Source organism: Agelaius phoeniceus, chromosome 15 (assembly GCF_051311805.1).
Source record: "Agelaius phoeniceus isolate bAgePho1 chromosome 15, bAgePho1.hap1, whole genome shotgun sequence".
In the NCBI taxonomy this organism is placed as follows: domain Eukaryota; kingdom Metazoa; phylum Chordata; class Aves; order Passeriformes; family Icteridae; genus Agelaius; species Agelaius phoeniceus.
This window is the reverse complement of record NC_135279.1, coordinates 13,704,379-13,720,507: the sequence shown is the minus strand read 5'-3', so window position 1 is coordinate 13,720,507 and position 16,129 is coordinate 13,704,379. Positions and strand designations below refer to the sequence as shown.

General features: G+C 43.0%; 1 protein-coding gene across 17 annotated transcripts in view; it reads right to left on the bottom strand.

Moving 5' to 3' along the window:
• TENM2 (teneurin transmembrane protein 2) overlaps window positions 1-16,129 on the bottom strand; it is an 884,487-nt gene that overhangs the window by 336,109 nt on the left and 532,249 nt on the right. Inside the window, exon 1 of one of the 17 annotated variants that reach the window (XM_077186478.1) lies at window positions 941-1,537. The exons of 15 other annotated variants lie outside the window; for them this stretch is intronic. In XM_077186478.1, coding sequence (XP_077042593.1) covers window positions 941-986 — 46 coding nt within the window. In that variant the 5' untranslated portion in view covers window positions 987-1,537. Of the gene's footprint in view, window positions 1-940; window positions 1,538-16,129 lie in introns of those variants that run through there. One more of the 17 variants, XM_077186479.1, reaches the window with a different exon arrangement.

The following is a 16,129-nucleotide window of genomic DNA, read 5'->3' as shown; positions in this document are numbered from 1 at the left end:
GGCGTCCCAATAGTTAAATATTCCAGCTGTGAATAAAAAGCACTTACTAAAATTATTTTTGCCTTTTGAATCCCTATAAAACCTTAATGTATTTTTATAGAGAATAAAAGGGTACGTTTCCCAAAACCACAAACCCTCTAGGCTATAGAATTTTATATTATCACAAGACTTAAGTTCATAGGCTTTGCCTGATAAATTAGCTCCTCTCAATAACTGTTAAACAGAAAGCCCTTTATTGTAATCCAAGTGCACTTGTGGACAGCACTTTCAGAGTTAACTCCATTTGACAACTGACATAAATCCATTATTCTAATTTGGTGATTGCTTTACTAAACACAGATGCATTTTATGAGTTTTAGTCACGTATTTCATTCAGGATGCTACTTAATCTCAATTTACAAAACATAAACACGAAATAGGTTTTACAGTATGTCTGAAAGGGTATAGCTATTCATCCGACAAAATGCCAGGCAAACAAACCATATTCACCTAGACCTAAACTCAATGCTAGATTTTACCTTGCACAATAAATAGTAAATAAGTAAATCATTTTTTAAATTGAGCTGTTGGAATCAAATTGCAGAATGCAAGCTCCCTGAGGGTTCTAAGACTCTAAAGCTTTTCTTACACTGAGATTTCAGCACTGAATTTAACCTTAAGCGAAGTCCAGCTTTCACAAAAGCTGGCTCTCTGATTTATTTTGATACACAGAGAAAAGGGGGGGGGGGGGGGGGGAACAAGCAGTCATTGTGAATACAGGGCTCTCAGAACCCCATCTCTAATTCAATTTCCAGCACAGACTTTACATGTTAAACAAAAGGAATCTGATACCACACCGATGCTGCCTCTTGCTGCAGTTGCCTGCCTCAGTTACCGAAGGCTGAAATCCGCCGCTCCGAGCGAGCACTCCATAAAACATTGGGATTCAGACACTTCTTACCTGCCTCAGTTGAAGGCTTCCTTCCCTTGTTAGCAGTATGAAGCATCCTCCAGCCTTCCCAATCCTTAGCACCGGCCTCGAATCGCACAGCCAAGTCCCTTTTTCGCAAGAAAACGCTTATTGAAAGTGATTAGTTTTTGTTGTCCCTTTTAAGTCCCTCCTGCGGGAAAAAGCCGGGGAGCGATGTGACGCCACCTTTTAATCTTTGGCGAGAGCGAAAAGGCAGAAAAGGAGCGCTCGATCAAACTGAGCTTCACACATGACTAAAACTCGGCGGAGAGGCTGCGAGCTCTGGCTGAAGCACCACTAGGCGTGAGTGTAAGAACAGAGAAGAGGGGAGAGTCAATGAAATGTGACAACGTATGTGCATCAAAGACGGGCAAGAGGGAGAGAACAATGAGAGAGGGATCGCGACAGCAGCGAGCGAAGGAGGGAGAATGAGAACGGCAGGCAGAATCAGCCGGAAGAAAAGAGGAGAGTTTCGAAGCAAAGAATTCGCAGAATAAAGCCAAAGTGTCTGGCAGCTTCTGTTTTTATCTCAGTGAGCATGACATACTGCCTCTCTCATTTAGCAACACGTTCTTGTCTCTTCCAGGTTTGAAAACTGAGATAATCACAGTGTGTGCCTGTTTGCGCCTGACTGGCACACTTGTGTGCAGCGTACCTGAGATGCCCCCCAACCAGCTCCTGGAGATGCATTTATATGCAATTAACTTCATATATTCATTAGGAGAGACGCCTCCCCCTGTCCCCCCAAAAAACCGGGAGCTGCTAATTTCTCATTAATTTCCAATCTAGTTTAACTGGCAGATGGAATTCTACTTATAACTACTAACAAACTGCCACTGATAAACAAATGAACTGAACAAATGTTTAATGTTGATAACTGAGTTATCATAGCAACAAAACATATTAGCCTGGATAAATCTGTTTTTATAAAAGGTATTACAGACACTTAATTTTATTAATCCTGGAATTTCTAGATGAAGTTGCTCTAAAGTGGTCAGAGAAGAAGAAACTTGACCCAGGACTAACATTTTGAAAGGAATGCATCAGACATATGTTCATATTTCCAATGTTTTTTAAAAATTAATAACAAGCTAAAGCCCAAATTTCAAATTTAACTTTGAATTCCCATTAGAAGAGATCCACACATTTAGTCCTCATACAAGTAGGGTTCATTTTCATGCAAGATGGGGGTGGAATGTGCGTAGATTGTTTTGGTCTTAGGTTGATTGGAAGGTTTTTTTCCTAACTACAACATGTAACATCAGTGCAGCCTCTGTGATTTGCTTTGTTCATACCATCTACCTTTACATGGTCAGGGCAAATGGGCTTTTTGCCAACTGGCAATTGGTCAGCTGGCCCAAAGCACACAAAGTCCTTGTCTGCAGAACCGACACAAGCCCACAACCACACTAGGATTTACATGGAGCCAACATGAAATAGGAAGAAACCTTAAAACAGATATTTTTCTTTGCTGCAGCACCCTATTAGGGCTAGTGGATCCTACCACATCAACTGCATTAGGGAAAAGGAAAGAAGGTAAAAAACCTGGATCCAGCTGTGGGCTGTGCAGAAGAGTGCTCATGAAAGCCACACAGAGCTACATTCTGGCATCTGGGTCTGAAGGTACTCAGGTAGCCTAAAGGAATATTTCAACAGCTTTAAATAACTTGGTATCCTCTTTTGTAAGGGTTTTCTAGTTCCAGAGAGGAGGTTATAAAGAGGAATTCACAAATGATTATCAGGGAATTAGGGGTCAGTTTCAACCCAGGGTAATTCCATATCATTATACCACAAAACTTGTAAGAATTGATGTTTTCCTATGAATGTTTGCCTCCAGAATCTCACCAAAAACCATCACAGTAAGATCTGGACAGATGGAATCCAGTTTTCACATCTGTATTGCAACACACGCAAAACAACTCTTTTAAACTTGCAAGCCCTAACCTATTGAAAAAATTTGTGATTTCTGCAGCATTTCACCTCTTCCCCCCCCCCCCCCCCCCCCGGAGACTGGGAATCCACTGACTTAAATACAGATCCATTAAAATCAGATTCTCACTAACCTTTTTAAGCAACTTTCATCACGTGAACTTAAAGTTACCATAAGGACAAAAATATTCATGAGGACAATGGGCTTTTAAATCTCTCTGTATGTGTATCAATGCACCACTATCTGACCCAACACATCCCAGTTTGTGTGATGGATCAAGAATTCCTTCCTGCTCTGCTGCTGTAAGGAGTCCAATGGATTGCTTACACTGTTTTAAAGGTCTCCTGTTTTATGGAAATTAACACCACCTGAAATTTCAGGGGGACACAAAGATGAGGGAGAAACAGATGCATGAGTTTAGTTATTGCATTTTTTCCCAGAGTATTATTAGTAAATACTCTAAAGGAGCTGCCTCACTACCTTCTGAAAAGAAAACAAGCAAAAATAAGTCCCAAGTGCTGTAAGAAGCTCCTCTGCTTAAAATGAGTAACAGGAACAATTAGGGGAGAGATCTTTCCTGTTTCCCATTCATTTTCTATTTTCTCACCCTTACTTGTAAATTGCTTTTCTCATGCAAGTCTTGATAAGAAGTTTCCACATCTCTTACAATGTACTAGATTATATCCATGACAACAACTTTCAGGAAATGCAAACACATACATACGTACTTCTAGAAGTATTTATTCACTCTCACAGGCCTATCTACAAATTCACAATGGAATCAAATGGCTGCATTTGCATCCAAGGTCAACAAAACACTTGAAAACATGCATGCAGCTTGTTTGTTTTCATGAAAGGCATAAGACTGTGTGGCTAAAATCAAGCATGAGCTTATACATTGAAGAAAATAAATTGTTTTCTATAAGAACTGACCTTGTGTTCGAACTAAAAGCGTTCGGACACTGAACTGCTTGACTCCTTACAGCTCCAGTGAGCAAGGCAAGTCATTCTCCTATGGAAGTTACTCTATAAATCAGCCACATTTCCATAAGACAGGCAAGGCTTTGATGAAGATGAGTGAGAAAACTCTATTTTACTGCTGTTAAATGTGCTTCCACTTAAGCTTCCTCAAGCGCTACTGCAGGAGCAGACCAGCACCACAGCATTACAAAATAACTACACACAGAAATGTACTAGCAATGCCATTTTGTGCAGAGATAGAAATAGCTGATTTCCAGACCTTTTCTTACACTTTCACCATTACAGAGAAAATAACTAAACCAGAGCTTTTCCCTCAATCTTACCTGAAGAAGCCAGGTTTGAGTTTAATCACAGAAAACCTCTGGGTACCACACTTGTCTACTCTGCCAGCAATCTGGATAGCTCTGCTGTGTGTTTTAGTCCACATGCAAACACACCCTCAGTGACCTCAAACTTCTGGAGGAACAGAACAATTTCAGAACATTGACCACGCTGCTGTGTTCCAATGGTGCTGAATCCAGCCCCAGCCCCTACAAACCTCTCAGGAAAACACAGGGCCTCACATGGGGCACCACAGAGCACACAGTGGGGAAAGAAAGTGGCAAAAGACTGGGAAAGCACCCACCCATCACAGGGGCTCCTGGCCAGAAACTCTCACTGCCAGTCCTTTGCAGTTGAAGGAGAAGCTCTGGTTTTGCAGAAGGGCCAACGACCACTTTCCCTTGGCAATATCCTTCTCTATTTTGCATCTAGCAAAGCCTTTCTTTGCCAATTATCTATTCTTTGGGTGACACAAACACAACATTAATTTTTCCAGCCTTTTGATTTTGTTTCCTGTGTTTCAGACCTCAAGACAGACTGTCTCTGAGAGCATCTATTTTTTTCTTCTTTCAGTTACATCTGTTGGTTTAATAAAACGTACCACCTTCATCTCCCAAAGCCCTGTTTCAATAATATCTTTGGATCTCTAACACCACAAGCATTATAAAATTATAAGGGCACTGTGTGGCCCTTCATCTCTCCCCAGCCTCCACTCCCTAGAATGGATCTGTTCTCTGCTCAGAGGGAATACAGGAGGAGCACAAGAGCTAGAAGGAAGGCAGAGCATACAAGAAAATCCCTCGTGTCTTAAATTGCCTAAATTTAACTTCCCAGCACCCAATTTACAATGAGAAATGCAGTCGGTGTGGTAAAAGAAGCATCAGGATCAGACATAATTTTAGTGGTGAGAGGCACAAAATAAAGACCTTGCACAAGCCTAAGCTACAACATCCTGGCAGGGTGAAGAAAAACTGTGATGCTTTTGCTGCTATGAATAATAAAACCACTTAAACTCTGCTTTTTGAGCATAACTGCATACATGTGATAGCATCATTATAAATTAAAACTGTTTATGACCTCCATTTGGTCCAAACAGTACAACCTTACTCACTATATGCATGGTTGAACAAATTGATCTACAACTGCCTGTGTTACATGATAGAAGGGATAGCCAAGTGTTCTGAAAAGGAAACAAAAAGAAAACCCCAGCAAAAGCAGCTTGTAATGACTCATGCAGATTTCTTAATGGCTACTGAAAATAATCTTTGATTCCTATCATTGTCTACTCAGTCAGTGATAATAACTAATACCTAAGTTATTATTTTATTTACATAGTTAATTTCTAGTTTTCTATATTCCATAAAAAATAAGTGTTAATATGTTTTGAAACCAATCATTTCATGAATGAATGGAAATCAGTACTTCTATAAATTCTGCTAAAGTACTAAAACAGGAGATAATCAGTATGTTCTTGACTATTTGGGTACAGAATTTTCAAAGGATATGTAATTCCACCCCACCCTTGTATTTATTTGTAAAACCATAGAGGAAGATGCATTAAAATGACATTTCAAGAGTCAGACTTCTGTAGCACCAACTTGTTGTCTGCATCCTACATTTCCATTTAGAATTTTTCTCCAATTATAGTCACATGCTGAGGCCTTTCAAGAATCCTCAGTAGCTCAAACAATTCCTGAAGTATCTCCCACAGAAGATTTACATTGTTTAAACCAGCAGTAAACCCATTACTTTCATCTGCGCCTGAACAGCAGCCAGCTCAGGTGAACCTCCTGTGCCTCAATTAGCATTAGGGATGCAAAGAATAATTTACCTACAAGGTTCAGGTGTGCCTAATTTCTTGCTGCCACAGGCTGAGAGCTCCTCCATGCTCTGTAGGCACGTTCTGCCTGCAAAGACAAAGGCTGGCTTCCAGGAGAGCACTGTGAGGCTCCTAAAGCCTGTTCTTCACAACTGTGTAATTTAAGTTCTCTACATGAAATACAAATCTACGCTGAGACACAGAGCACACAGATTCACTGAGTGCACAGTTTATGTCAGAGTACAGGGCAACACACTTGGAAACTGAACAAAGCCCAGTTTTACTGCCCAGTCCCCTGAATTAATATGCAACATTCATACCTTAAGTATACCCTTGAGCACTCTCTGAGCCACAGCTTTGAAGATGTGTTGGTTTCCTGTGCACTAACTTGACCTATATTCAAGGCTGACTTCTATTCTGAGATTATTTCTGCTGTGAATTCAATTCCAGCCTCTATAGACACTGCTTTGCTACACCTATGATACAGATGGCAAAAAGCAGAAGGATGTCAACAAATTAGAAGGCCACTGCTGTCATTGCCTAACAACCAGGGTAATCAAAAAACTCCTCTTTTTTTGTGAGCAGATCTTGACACAAGCACATTTCCTTGAAAATGTGGAAGCACAGAACCACATCTATAAACCTTTTGAAATTGTTTGCTTTTATGTCAGGATACAAAGACCTGCTGCCCTGCTGGAGCCAAGTTTTATCTGTGCCATGAGCCAAGGATGCCAAAAAGCTGCAAGAGATGACCAAAAAATGGAGGCAAGGAATAACTTTTTATTTTCAGAATGACTATTTTATAAATTAATAAGTTTTTATTTTCAGAGTAAAGTTACAAGTTGAAAACACAAAATTGGCTCTCTAATACAGGACACCACAAAGGAAGTGAAAAACAGCAACAAAGGCCTTACATTTTTCTAACTTGCTCCTGTTTACTTGTGTCCTGATCCACAATTTTTGTACCAGAACTCCACTTTTCCCACTATATTTATAGCACAGAGGTCTTACAGGATTGGGTCTATACCCTGTTAGTAACACCTGACAATTCATTAACTGCTTCAAGTTGTTTCATGTAACGATCAAGAGGACTTGTATACCATAACAGAACACCTAAAATTCCATTTATCTCATAAGCCAAATCCTACTTGCCATGGGAGTCACAAGCTCCTTTGATTAAACACCTCCATGCTGCATCTAGACTATGACTCAAGCCAGTGAGTTGGTAAGACAAAGGGGAGGCAGGGTCAGGAAAGTTTGGTTTACTTCCCATCTGGTTTGGTGTAGCACATGGAGGGAAATTCCATCAACAGGGGTTGACATGGCATAAAAAGCACCCTGAATGTGGCATTTCCTCAGCTCCCATCAGACACAGGACACTGGTTGTGGCAAATCCATGGTATGAACCACAACAGCTGTTCCTGCATTTGTCCCTGCTATACCCCTAAGAAAGTGCACAGTGAAGCAAAAGGCACTAAAATTGGTCAATGTGAAGTGCTGATTAGAATGTTGAGAACAGCAAGAGCTTGATGTGATTGACCCTTCAGAACTTTAAGATATAGTATCTGAAGTAAATTGTTAAAAAATAACAGAAGTGTTCAAAAAAGCATATGCATATTAAAAATGCTAAAAAAAGTGAGTATGACATTACATTACAGATGATTAAAACTTAAAAAAATATTTAAATGCACATTTTAGGTCTGGTTTTATGTTAACTGTTTCACAGTTCTGAAATGCAACCAGATCAGATTATAAATAGCAAGGTATGGCTTTTTAGATATATTAATTCTCTTAAAATCATCAATATTAAGTAATATACTATATTTAAGAATGATCCTAATTTAATAATAACATTCTTTTTTTTCCCCTAGATTTTTTTTTCTTAAGAATATACAGATTTTGATTCCATGGAAACTCAATTGAGACTGTGCCACATCTTTCATACAGCTGACTAAGAGCATGGGTGAACTATCTGGCTGTTATTTGAAATGTTCTTCAACTTTATGAAGACAGACTCATTAAAGCAAAAGCTTTCTCACAAACAGTTTCTGACAAAGTGAAAAAGTAATTAACACAAAAAGAAGAGAGAACTATTTTTACTTTTACTATTTTTCACCCAGCCGGTTTATTACAGGCATTGTCATTTTTGACGTGCTCTATCCTGTGACAGTCATGGACGCAATTCCAAACTTTGCTTAACAGCCAACGCTCTTTGACAATTACCTCACCCTTACTTATGAAATCTGGGATAAAATGGTACGACTTCAGGTTCTGAATACCTAAAAAAAACCCCTCTGGAAGCTGCCAGGAATAGATAATAACTACACCATACAACATGACAGAGTCTCCACATACACTTCCCAGAAAGTGCTCATCTTAGCGAGCACCAAAAGCACAACAATTAAGGGGTATAATTTTGTTAAAAAACCCAAAACCAAAAAATAACCACAACAACATTCTCAAACACACAACAAACCCAAACCACAAAGCAGACAGGAAATGTTATAGTGTTGAAATTTTTCAAATTGTCCAATAACCTCCATTTCCTCTTTCCATGAACTTCCTGTTTTCTTTTGTTTTTTTTTTCCTCTCCAGTTAAACTGTGCTTGTTGAACTCAATGGAGAAACACGTGGATCCCTGATGAAATTTTATATAACGTTATTCGTTATAGATTTTTCTGCTGATTAAGGTTTCAAAGTAACTATAATAATGTAAAGCAATACCATGCTGCTGCCGTTTTGGGGGTTTTTAGCATAAAGGATATGAGTGAAGCCAGACAAAGCATAAATCATAAAGCATAATATCAGCATTCTGTTGCCCTTATCACTACTATAGCACCTAGTTTTTGTTTCAACTAACAGGTTTGCTGTCAGCCAAATTCACAGACTATTAATTGTCATCAACCAATACATGTTCGTGACAAAGAAACTAAATGTGTGAAGAAGCACATAGTACTGTGAATTTCATTTCAAAACACTTCTCAGTGTGTTAAGAATTAGCTAAACACATTGTAACATCACAAGTAATGTCTGATCTAAGGCCTAAACAGTTCCAACACAGGTTCTGGTATTCACCAGAATGGAAATATTTATTTATGCATATGAAGAGGTCCTTTAAAAACAGAGAAAGGATATTATTTAAATACTTTCAACACCTGCTGATGCTTAAACTCCACAAGATAAAACAAATGTTTACCATAAAGATATCAGGAGGAAACTTTTAGTCCTGGATAATCCACCCAACACAAAAGAAACAAGCATTTTTCTTACTTAGAGCACTGAAATGACATCCATGGACAAACAGCCGACAGCCTTGCATTTCTGGAGCCTCACACCACCCTGGTCTAACTCTGGCTGTGATGGTGACCCCGAAGGCATTGGGCTGCACAGACCAGCTCAGGGTGGAGATCTGCACAGTGCCCACACCTGTGGCCCATGAGCTGTGCCCCTCTGAGCTGACCAGAGGCTGCAGTCACCTCCAGTGCAGGAACACCTGGGCAGGGAAATCACAGCCCTTGCCCACTGCCCAGGTGTGCCCATCAGGAAGCTCAGGCAGCCCCTGCCCAGGCACACGGCTGCCTGCAGTACCTCCTCTAGGGCTTTACCTGCAGGTCTCAAAGCAGCTCTCAGAATTAGCCAAACACTCAAGCACTCTGCTGTGTCACACTGAGAAACCTCTTCTTGCCGAGATGACTGCTCAGAGGTACCCAGAGGCACACCTCTGCCAGAAGGGTCAGCAGGGAGGCTGAGCCTGCCAAACCAGAGCTGCACACTCACTGACCCTGTAACACAGTTACAAGTTTTGTTAGGAGGTGAGATATTTACTGAAACGGCAAATAAGGAAGATGCCTCTGCTTGAGCTATTCAGGTACAGACAGCACAATGCCCCAAAAGCATTGAAACTGAGTTCAAACTCAGCAGGACATGTGGCATCCACACCGAGAGATGGAAGGCTGGGGTTTCACTCGTTTGTCCCCAGTGCAGCACTTGCTTAAAGCTGGGCTCTTTGCAGCCCAGCCTCCCCATACAAAGGCGGTGGGACACAGGCACCCCGTGCTCCCCCTCCCCCTGCCCAGTTGCTGCCTGGAGAGAAAAGTGAGGAGAAGACAGAAATTCCGAGTTTAGCTCTGGCTGCGGGTTGTTGTTTTTCTTTCATATAATCACAGAGTGGTTTGGGTTAGAAGGGACCTTAAAGATCATCTGATTTCAATCCCCCTCCCGTGGGCAGGTGCACACCTTCCAGTTGAGGAGGTCTTTTGTTGGCTGGACAAGAAGAAACCACCTTTTGGGCAAACAAACCCCCTTTTAGACGAGCCCAAGCCGAACACTTTCTGTTGCTTTTGCTGGGGAAAGGGAAGGATCGTTGGTGCAGCTCCCCTTATCCCCTGAAGCTCGAGGGCTGAGCGGAGCAATGAGGAGCCGCTCCCTCGCTGCATCTCCTCCCAGCCCCGGGCAGAGCTGCGAGGAACGGGAGCGGGGGATGCGAGGGACCGGGGAGGGGATGCGCACCCGGGGCGGGAGATCCGAGGGACCGGGGATACGCGGGACCGGGAAAAGCGCACGGAGCCGGGGGGGATACGCGGGACCGGAGGATGCACACGGACCGGGGGGACGCGCACGGAGCGGGGGGGACGCGCGGGCGCTGTCCCCGCATGCACGAACCGCACCCGGGGCGCTCGGGCCGGCACCTGCCCGGCGGTACCCCCGCCCGGGGCCCGGCACACGTTTCTCTTCGGAGGCAGAGGCGATGATGGCCGTCCTGGGCCGGGGCAGCCGCACGGCAGAGCCCCTGAACGCCCCGGGAGCCGCTCGCTGCAGCCGGAGCGCTGCGGGCAGCACCTGCCGGCCCTGCGGAGCCGAGGGCAGCGGGAGAGATACAAAGCAGAAGTGACAGCGGCTGAGCACAGACACCGCTCCAGCCAGGGCAGAGCGGAGATCCTTGGGAAAGAATCGCGGCTGTGATGTGCGGGGAATAGCTGAGCAGCCCGGCTGGGCTCACCGATCACAGAGATGCCAAAGGGCCAGCACTAATGGCAAGGCTGTCTCGCCACAGTCATCAGCGTGACAAGGCTGATGCTGTAGGTGCCTGCAGAGACAGATCTTGTATTTTCTCAGAGACCCAGGTATAAACTATGGGCTTAGCTCATGCATAAAACCCAAAATGAGCACAGCTGATGGCTGCTAGCAATGTGAACAATTAAGGACTATAGTTTTCACTTTAGATTGACAATATTAAACACAGGATTCCAATGAATTTTTAGCTACACTGCTGCTGAATGAAAAAAAAGAAAAAAAACAAACCAAAAAACATGCCACCTTTTACATGAGTCTGAGCAAAACGCTTGAAGTTATAACCAAAAAAAACCTTATTAAAATTTACTTGCCCCATTAGCAACTCAGTTACAATTCAGGAAGACCAAAAAAAAAGCCATTAAAAAGCACACAAAAAAAGAGTAGGAAATTGAACAACAGAGGGAGACAGGGACATGCAGAATCAGTACATATTCCCAAGAACAATATGCAAACATGGAAATACTTTTGCTCTGGCTAGAAAGACCACATTCGAGATGTGACTGTTTCAGTCTGAAAGCAAATCAGTAGCTTGGAATCTTAACTCAGCCAGTTCCTCTGTGGCCTCAAAGTACATCAAACTCATCTCCCCAGCTGAATCTTTCACACTTTGGCACACAAATTGCCCAGCACTCAAACATGTCCCACTGTCCTGGGCACACTGCTGGGCCACACAGGGCAGGAGGAGTGAGCTCTGTACCAGTGCAAAGAGACATTCCCACAGCAGAGCCTACACCTTCCTAGCAAATTGATGTTCCAGGAAAAAAAAACCCAAAAAAACTAAAAATACACCAAAAAAACCCCACAAAAAACAAAAAAACCACCAACCTAAAAAAAAACCAAAACCAACAGAACAGCCCACAAGCAAAGAACTCTTCTTGGAAAAGGCAGAGATGAGAGCCCTGAGTGACCCTGCCCCTCTCAGTCTGCCTGCACAGGTGACAGATGCTGCCTCCTCCCAGCCCCACGCTCACCAGGGGGAGGGAGGTTGCATCTATTTCAGTTATTAAGTGGATAATGACTCCATATGCTGTCCTGCAGCCAAGCAACAAATAAAAATCATAATGTACAGGCCAAATAACTTCCTTGGAATCTAGACACATTACTGTGCATAATTCCCTTCTTAATGGTTATAAACAGACCAGAGCAATATACAAAAATAACATCCACACAGAAGCATGATTATAATCAGCTATGTATGACATTTCTGTGCCATTTGGGTTAACTTTCAACAGCATTCTAACAGAGCTTGTAATTTTTCAGGTAATATCTTGCTTCAGTAATTCTATTTCAAAGTAGAAAACAACACCTAAGGTTACAGCTACTAATAGAGTTATACAGAAGCCATCCTAAATTCCCCAAAAATGTTTTTTTATTTGCAGTAGGGATCCCCAAAAAAACCACAGGGCTAGTACTGACAACTTATTTCTTCTATGATGTCTAGAAAATAGAATGTAAACAGTATTTTTTATTGTTCAGACAAGTTCCATTGAACTCCTGGGAGTCAGTGTTTTAAAGCACGCAAAATCCATGGCTGAAACAGAGCCTTGGAGATCAAATCACATCTCAGTTTGAGATTCATTGCTGGGTCTTGGGAAAGACAATTATCTTTGATGTGGTCAATTTTTTCAGTTTATATAATGGTGGTAATGATACCTCACAGGACTCATTTAAGGGTTTAATAACTAATGCTTGCACAAAATTTTCAAGTTGCTAATTATGATTATTTAGCTAAGTGTTAACCTAATGCATATGTAAGGAAACAACATTAATGTATTCCCAGAGATGATTATGATCATAATTATTATTAATGCCACATGGACAAGTGCAATTGTTCCTCAGCCACCCAGGTGTGAGGTGTGTGACACACCTGGCAAGAAAGGCAGGGCACCTCACAAGTCACCACACATGGAAATTATGCTCCAACAGGAGATGCTGGAAGGAAAATAGGCTCTCAAGCCCAAGTTCAGAGTCAGCCTCGAGCATTCAGGACTCACTGTGAGTGTCTGGCTGGGCTGTCAGCAGGGGCAGAGCTGGGAGGTCAAGGGGAAAGCAGCAGCAGCCCCAGCAGAGCTGGCCAAGGAAGGGGCAGCAGCAGCCCTGACCCAGAGGAAGGAGAGAGAAAGCAGCAGGAGTCGTGGGGACAAAGGGAGGGCACAGAGATCTGGGGAAGCAATGTCATTGCCAGTTTTCTCAGCTAACCCAGAAAACTCTGGGAAGAGCTGCACTTGGTGCAGTCCTCCTCAAAATAGAGCAAGTTTTATCCCAGCAAATATGAATACATTAGGGAAGAGAATAATTGAGAAGACTTTAGAAGGCTTCAGGAAAAGAAAAATCCTGTAAACAAGATTGAGCAACAAGTCTTTGAAAGAATCCTTTTGTTCCCAGCACAATGCTCCCAAAATCTGCTTCTTCAGAACAGTATTCATTTAAGAAAAAGAAGAAAGAAGAGAGATAAAGGGAAAGCCAAGAACACATTTTAAGGCAATAGCACTTAAAGACCATTTTCTTACTCTTCAGATTTTTTGTGCCTCAGCCTGGAGGTACCTTGTCCATGCTCTATAACACTGGAGGTTCTCAGGCTCTGCTGCCTGCCTGCCTTTGACTGGGCCAGCAGAAACCCTCAAAGCCCCAGAACCCCCAGCCTGCGAGGTGGGGATGACAGGGTCTCGATGTCACACGGGGAAACCCCACAGCCCCCATTGCCCAGAGGGGTTTTTGGAAAACCCCACTCTGTATTTGGCCAGGGAGTGCCCCTGCAGAGGGAGAACAGAAAGAGAAGGCACAGAGTGAGGCCGGTGAGGGGAAGGGGAGAGAAAATCAGGATGCAGCAGCAGCCCAGGGGGAGCAGGGTGAGCTGGAGACAGTCACCCTTCCCTCTGAGGGGACTGACTGGCACGGTGGGACATTGAGGACTTTTAGACATTTAGGAGCAACTTGCCATTGATCAGCACAGGGTGTGTCAGACCAGAAGGAAGCTGCAGCAAACGAAGGATTTCCCTAACAAACTAAAGGGACTGCTATTAGCATATCAAACAAAAGCACGGGTCTCATTTTATTAAGCAGTGCAGGAAGAAGCCAAGCTGTTAATACCTGCACTTCCTGCTCCTGTAGTGGACCTGCAGTACAGCCCTGAGGCTGTAATGATTATTGTCATCTCTACTAAAGATTATTGCCAATCTACCTCTGCCCAGAAAAGCCAAGGCTCATGCTTCAGATTGTCACAGTCTGACTAAAAATGTCAATACTTGAAAGTTATCATATATATCAAAGTTATTAGGATAACTTGAAAGTTATCATACACCTCATGACTTGTAAAGACAGAATAGCAACAAGAAAGAAAACAACCAAAGTTCTAGTTTCTAGACCACTGGCTTTAGAAATCAAGAATTAACTAACATTGGTACATTCTTCCTGTGTCTCTGAGCAAATCTGCTTCTCCATCAGTCCTTCCTTGAAATACTCACTCAGCTGGGTACACACAAACTTGTGTGCATCTCAAAGCTCTGAAATGCCTGGAAGTCTCACTAACTCCCTCAAATGAGCAGAGATCAGCTCCCTACAGCCATAAGGGCTCTGCCACAAGCCTGGAATTGCCTGTTCCATCAGATCTGGCCAGGACAGCTACAGAGCTGGGGCAGGAGGAGGGAGAGGAAAGGAGGAAACTCTGAGCAGCTGTGAGAGAACAGAGGGTAATGCTACCTTGACATGCCCAGTTGGTTGGATGAGGATTTTTATTCCCACATGCCAAAACCCTAAAATGCTACAAGCTCCACTGAAGTCCACAGGGCTCTAGCAATGTACAATAGCTTACAATATAACCTTTAAAATTTGCATTTTCTCTAGTACTAGAACCCATTTACCTCACTATAAGGAAGTCTTTACTAGAGTAAACTTTTTCCCAGGATCCCCCAAAACAGTTTCTGCACCTTTAAGACACACAGCATATTTGTCAAACAAAAAACCAAAATACTAGCTTTTAAAAACCCCCCATAATTATAATTGACGTGGACATATTTTGGCCGCAGTCAGTAGCAAAAAAATACAACTCACTGTAAAGCAAACTACAATCAAACATATTCATGGCATTCAACATATTAAAATTAGATGACAAATCTAAGACAGAAGTGACATTTAAGTGAATGATTTCCATAGTCTATGTCCCCATATGTTCTCCAGATTCAAATGCTGCCTCTGAAAACACCACAGTGACACCAGAGCCCAGAGAGCTCCTTCTGGAGCATGGGCAGTTCTGTGTTAATAACTAACGAGATATAGGGACTTATTGCAATACCTGTATATGTTACAGCTGAGATGGCCACAATACCCAGATACCCTCACACAACTTCAGAAGGCTTCAGCCCACACACAGTAACACCCTACCTGCTCAGAAGGCTGCAGGTATTCATCCACACACAGTAACACCTCACCTGCTCAGAGGGCTGCAGGTATTTATCCACACACAGTGACACCCTACCTGCTCAAAGGGCTGCAGGTATTTATCCACACACAGTGACACCCTACCTGCTCAGAGGGCTGCAGGTATTTATCCACACACAGTAACACCCTACCTGCTCAGAGGGCTGCAGGTATTTATCCACACACAGTAACACCCTACCTGCTCAGAGGGCTGCAGGTATTTATCCACACACAGTAACACCATGTCACCTCAGAAGGCTGCAAGGGTCTGCCCTTGTTGCTCTCCAGCCCAGCCTTTTATCCCCTCCCGCTGATGCCCTGCACCTGTGTGCCCTCTGCTCCCTGTGGGATTGGTCAGTGCCCCTGGGCACTCCATGCCTCCTTATCTCCAATATGATTCACCTGAGCACACAGCTGCAGCCAGTGAGGGATCAGGCTGGGCCCCAGCCCCACTCCCCATCACCAAAAACTCTGCACCTACATTTCTACAATGCTCTTCCTACCTTCAACCTGAATCCAAATTACACCATGAATGAACAACATAAGAAGATCCCTGAAGGGCTGTAGTGGTGTGGGTGACACATTTCTTATCTCCCTAGGGGTGAAGTACATCACATCTTCAGAACTTTCAATCTTACCC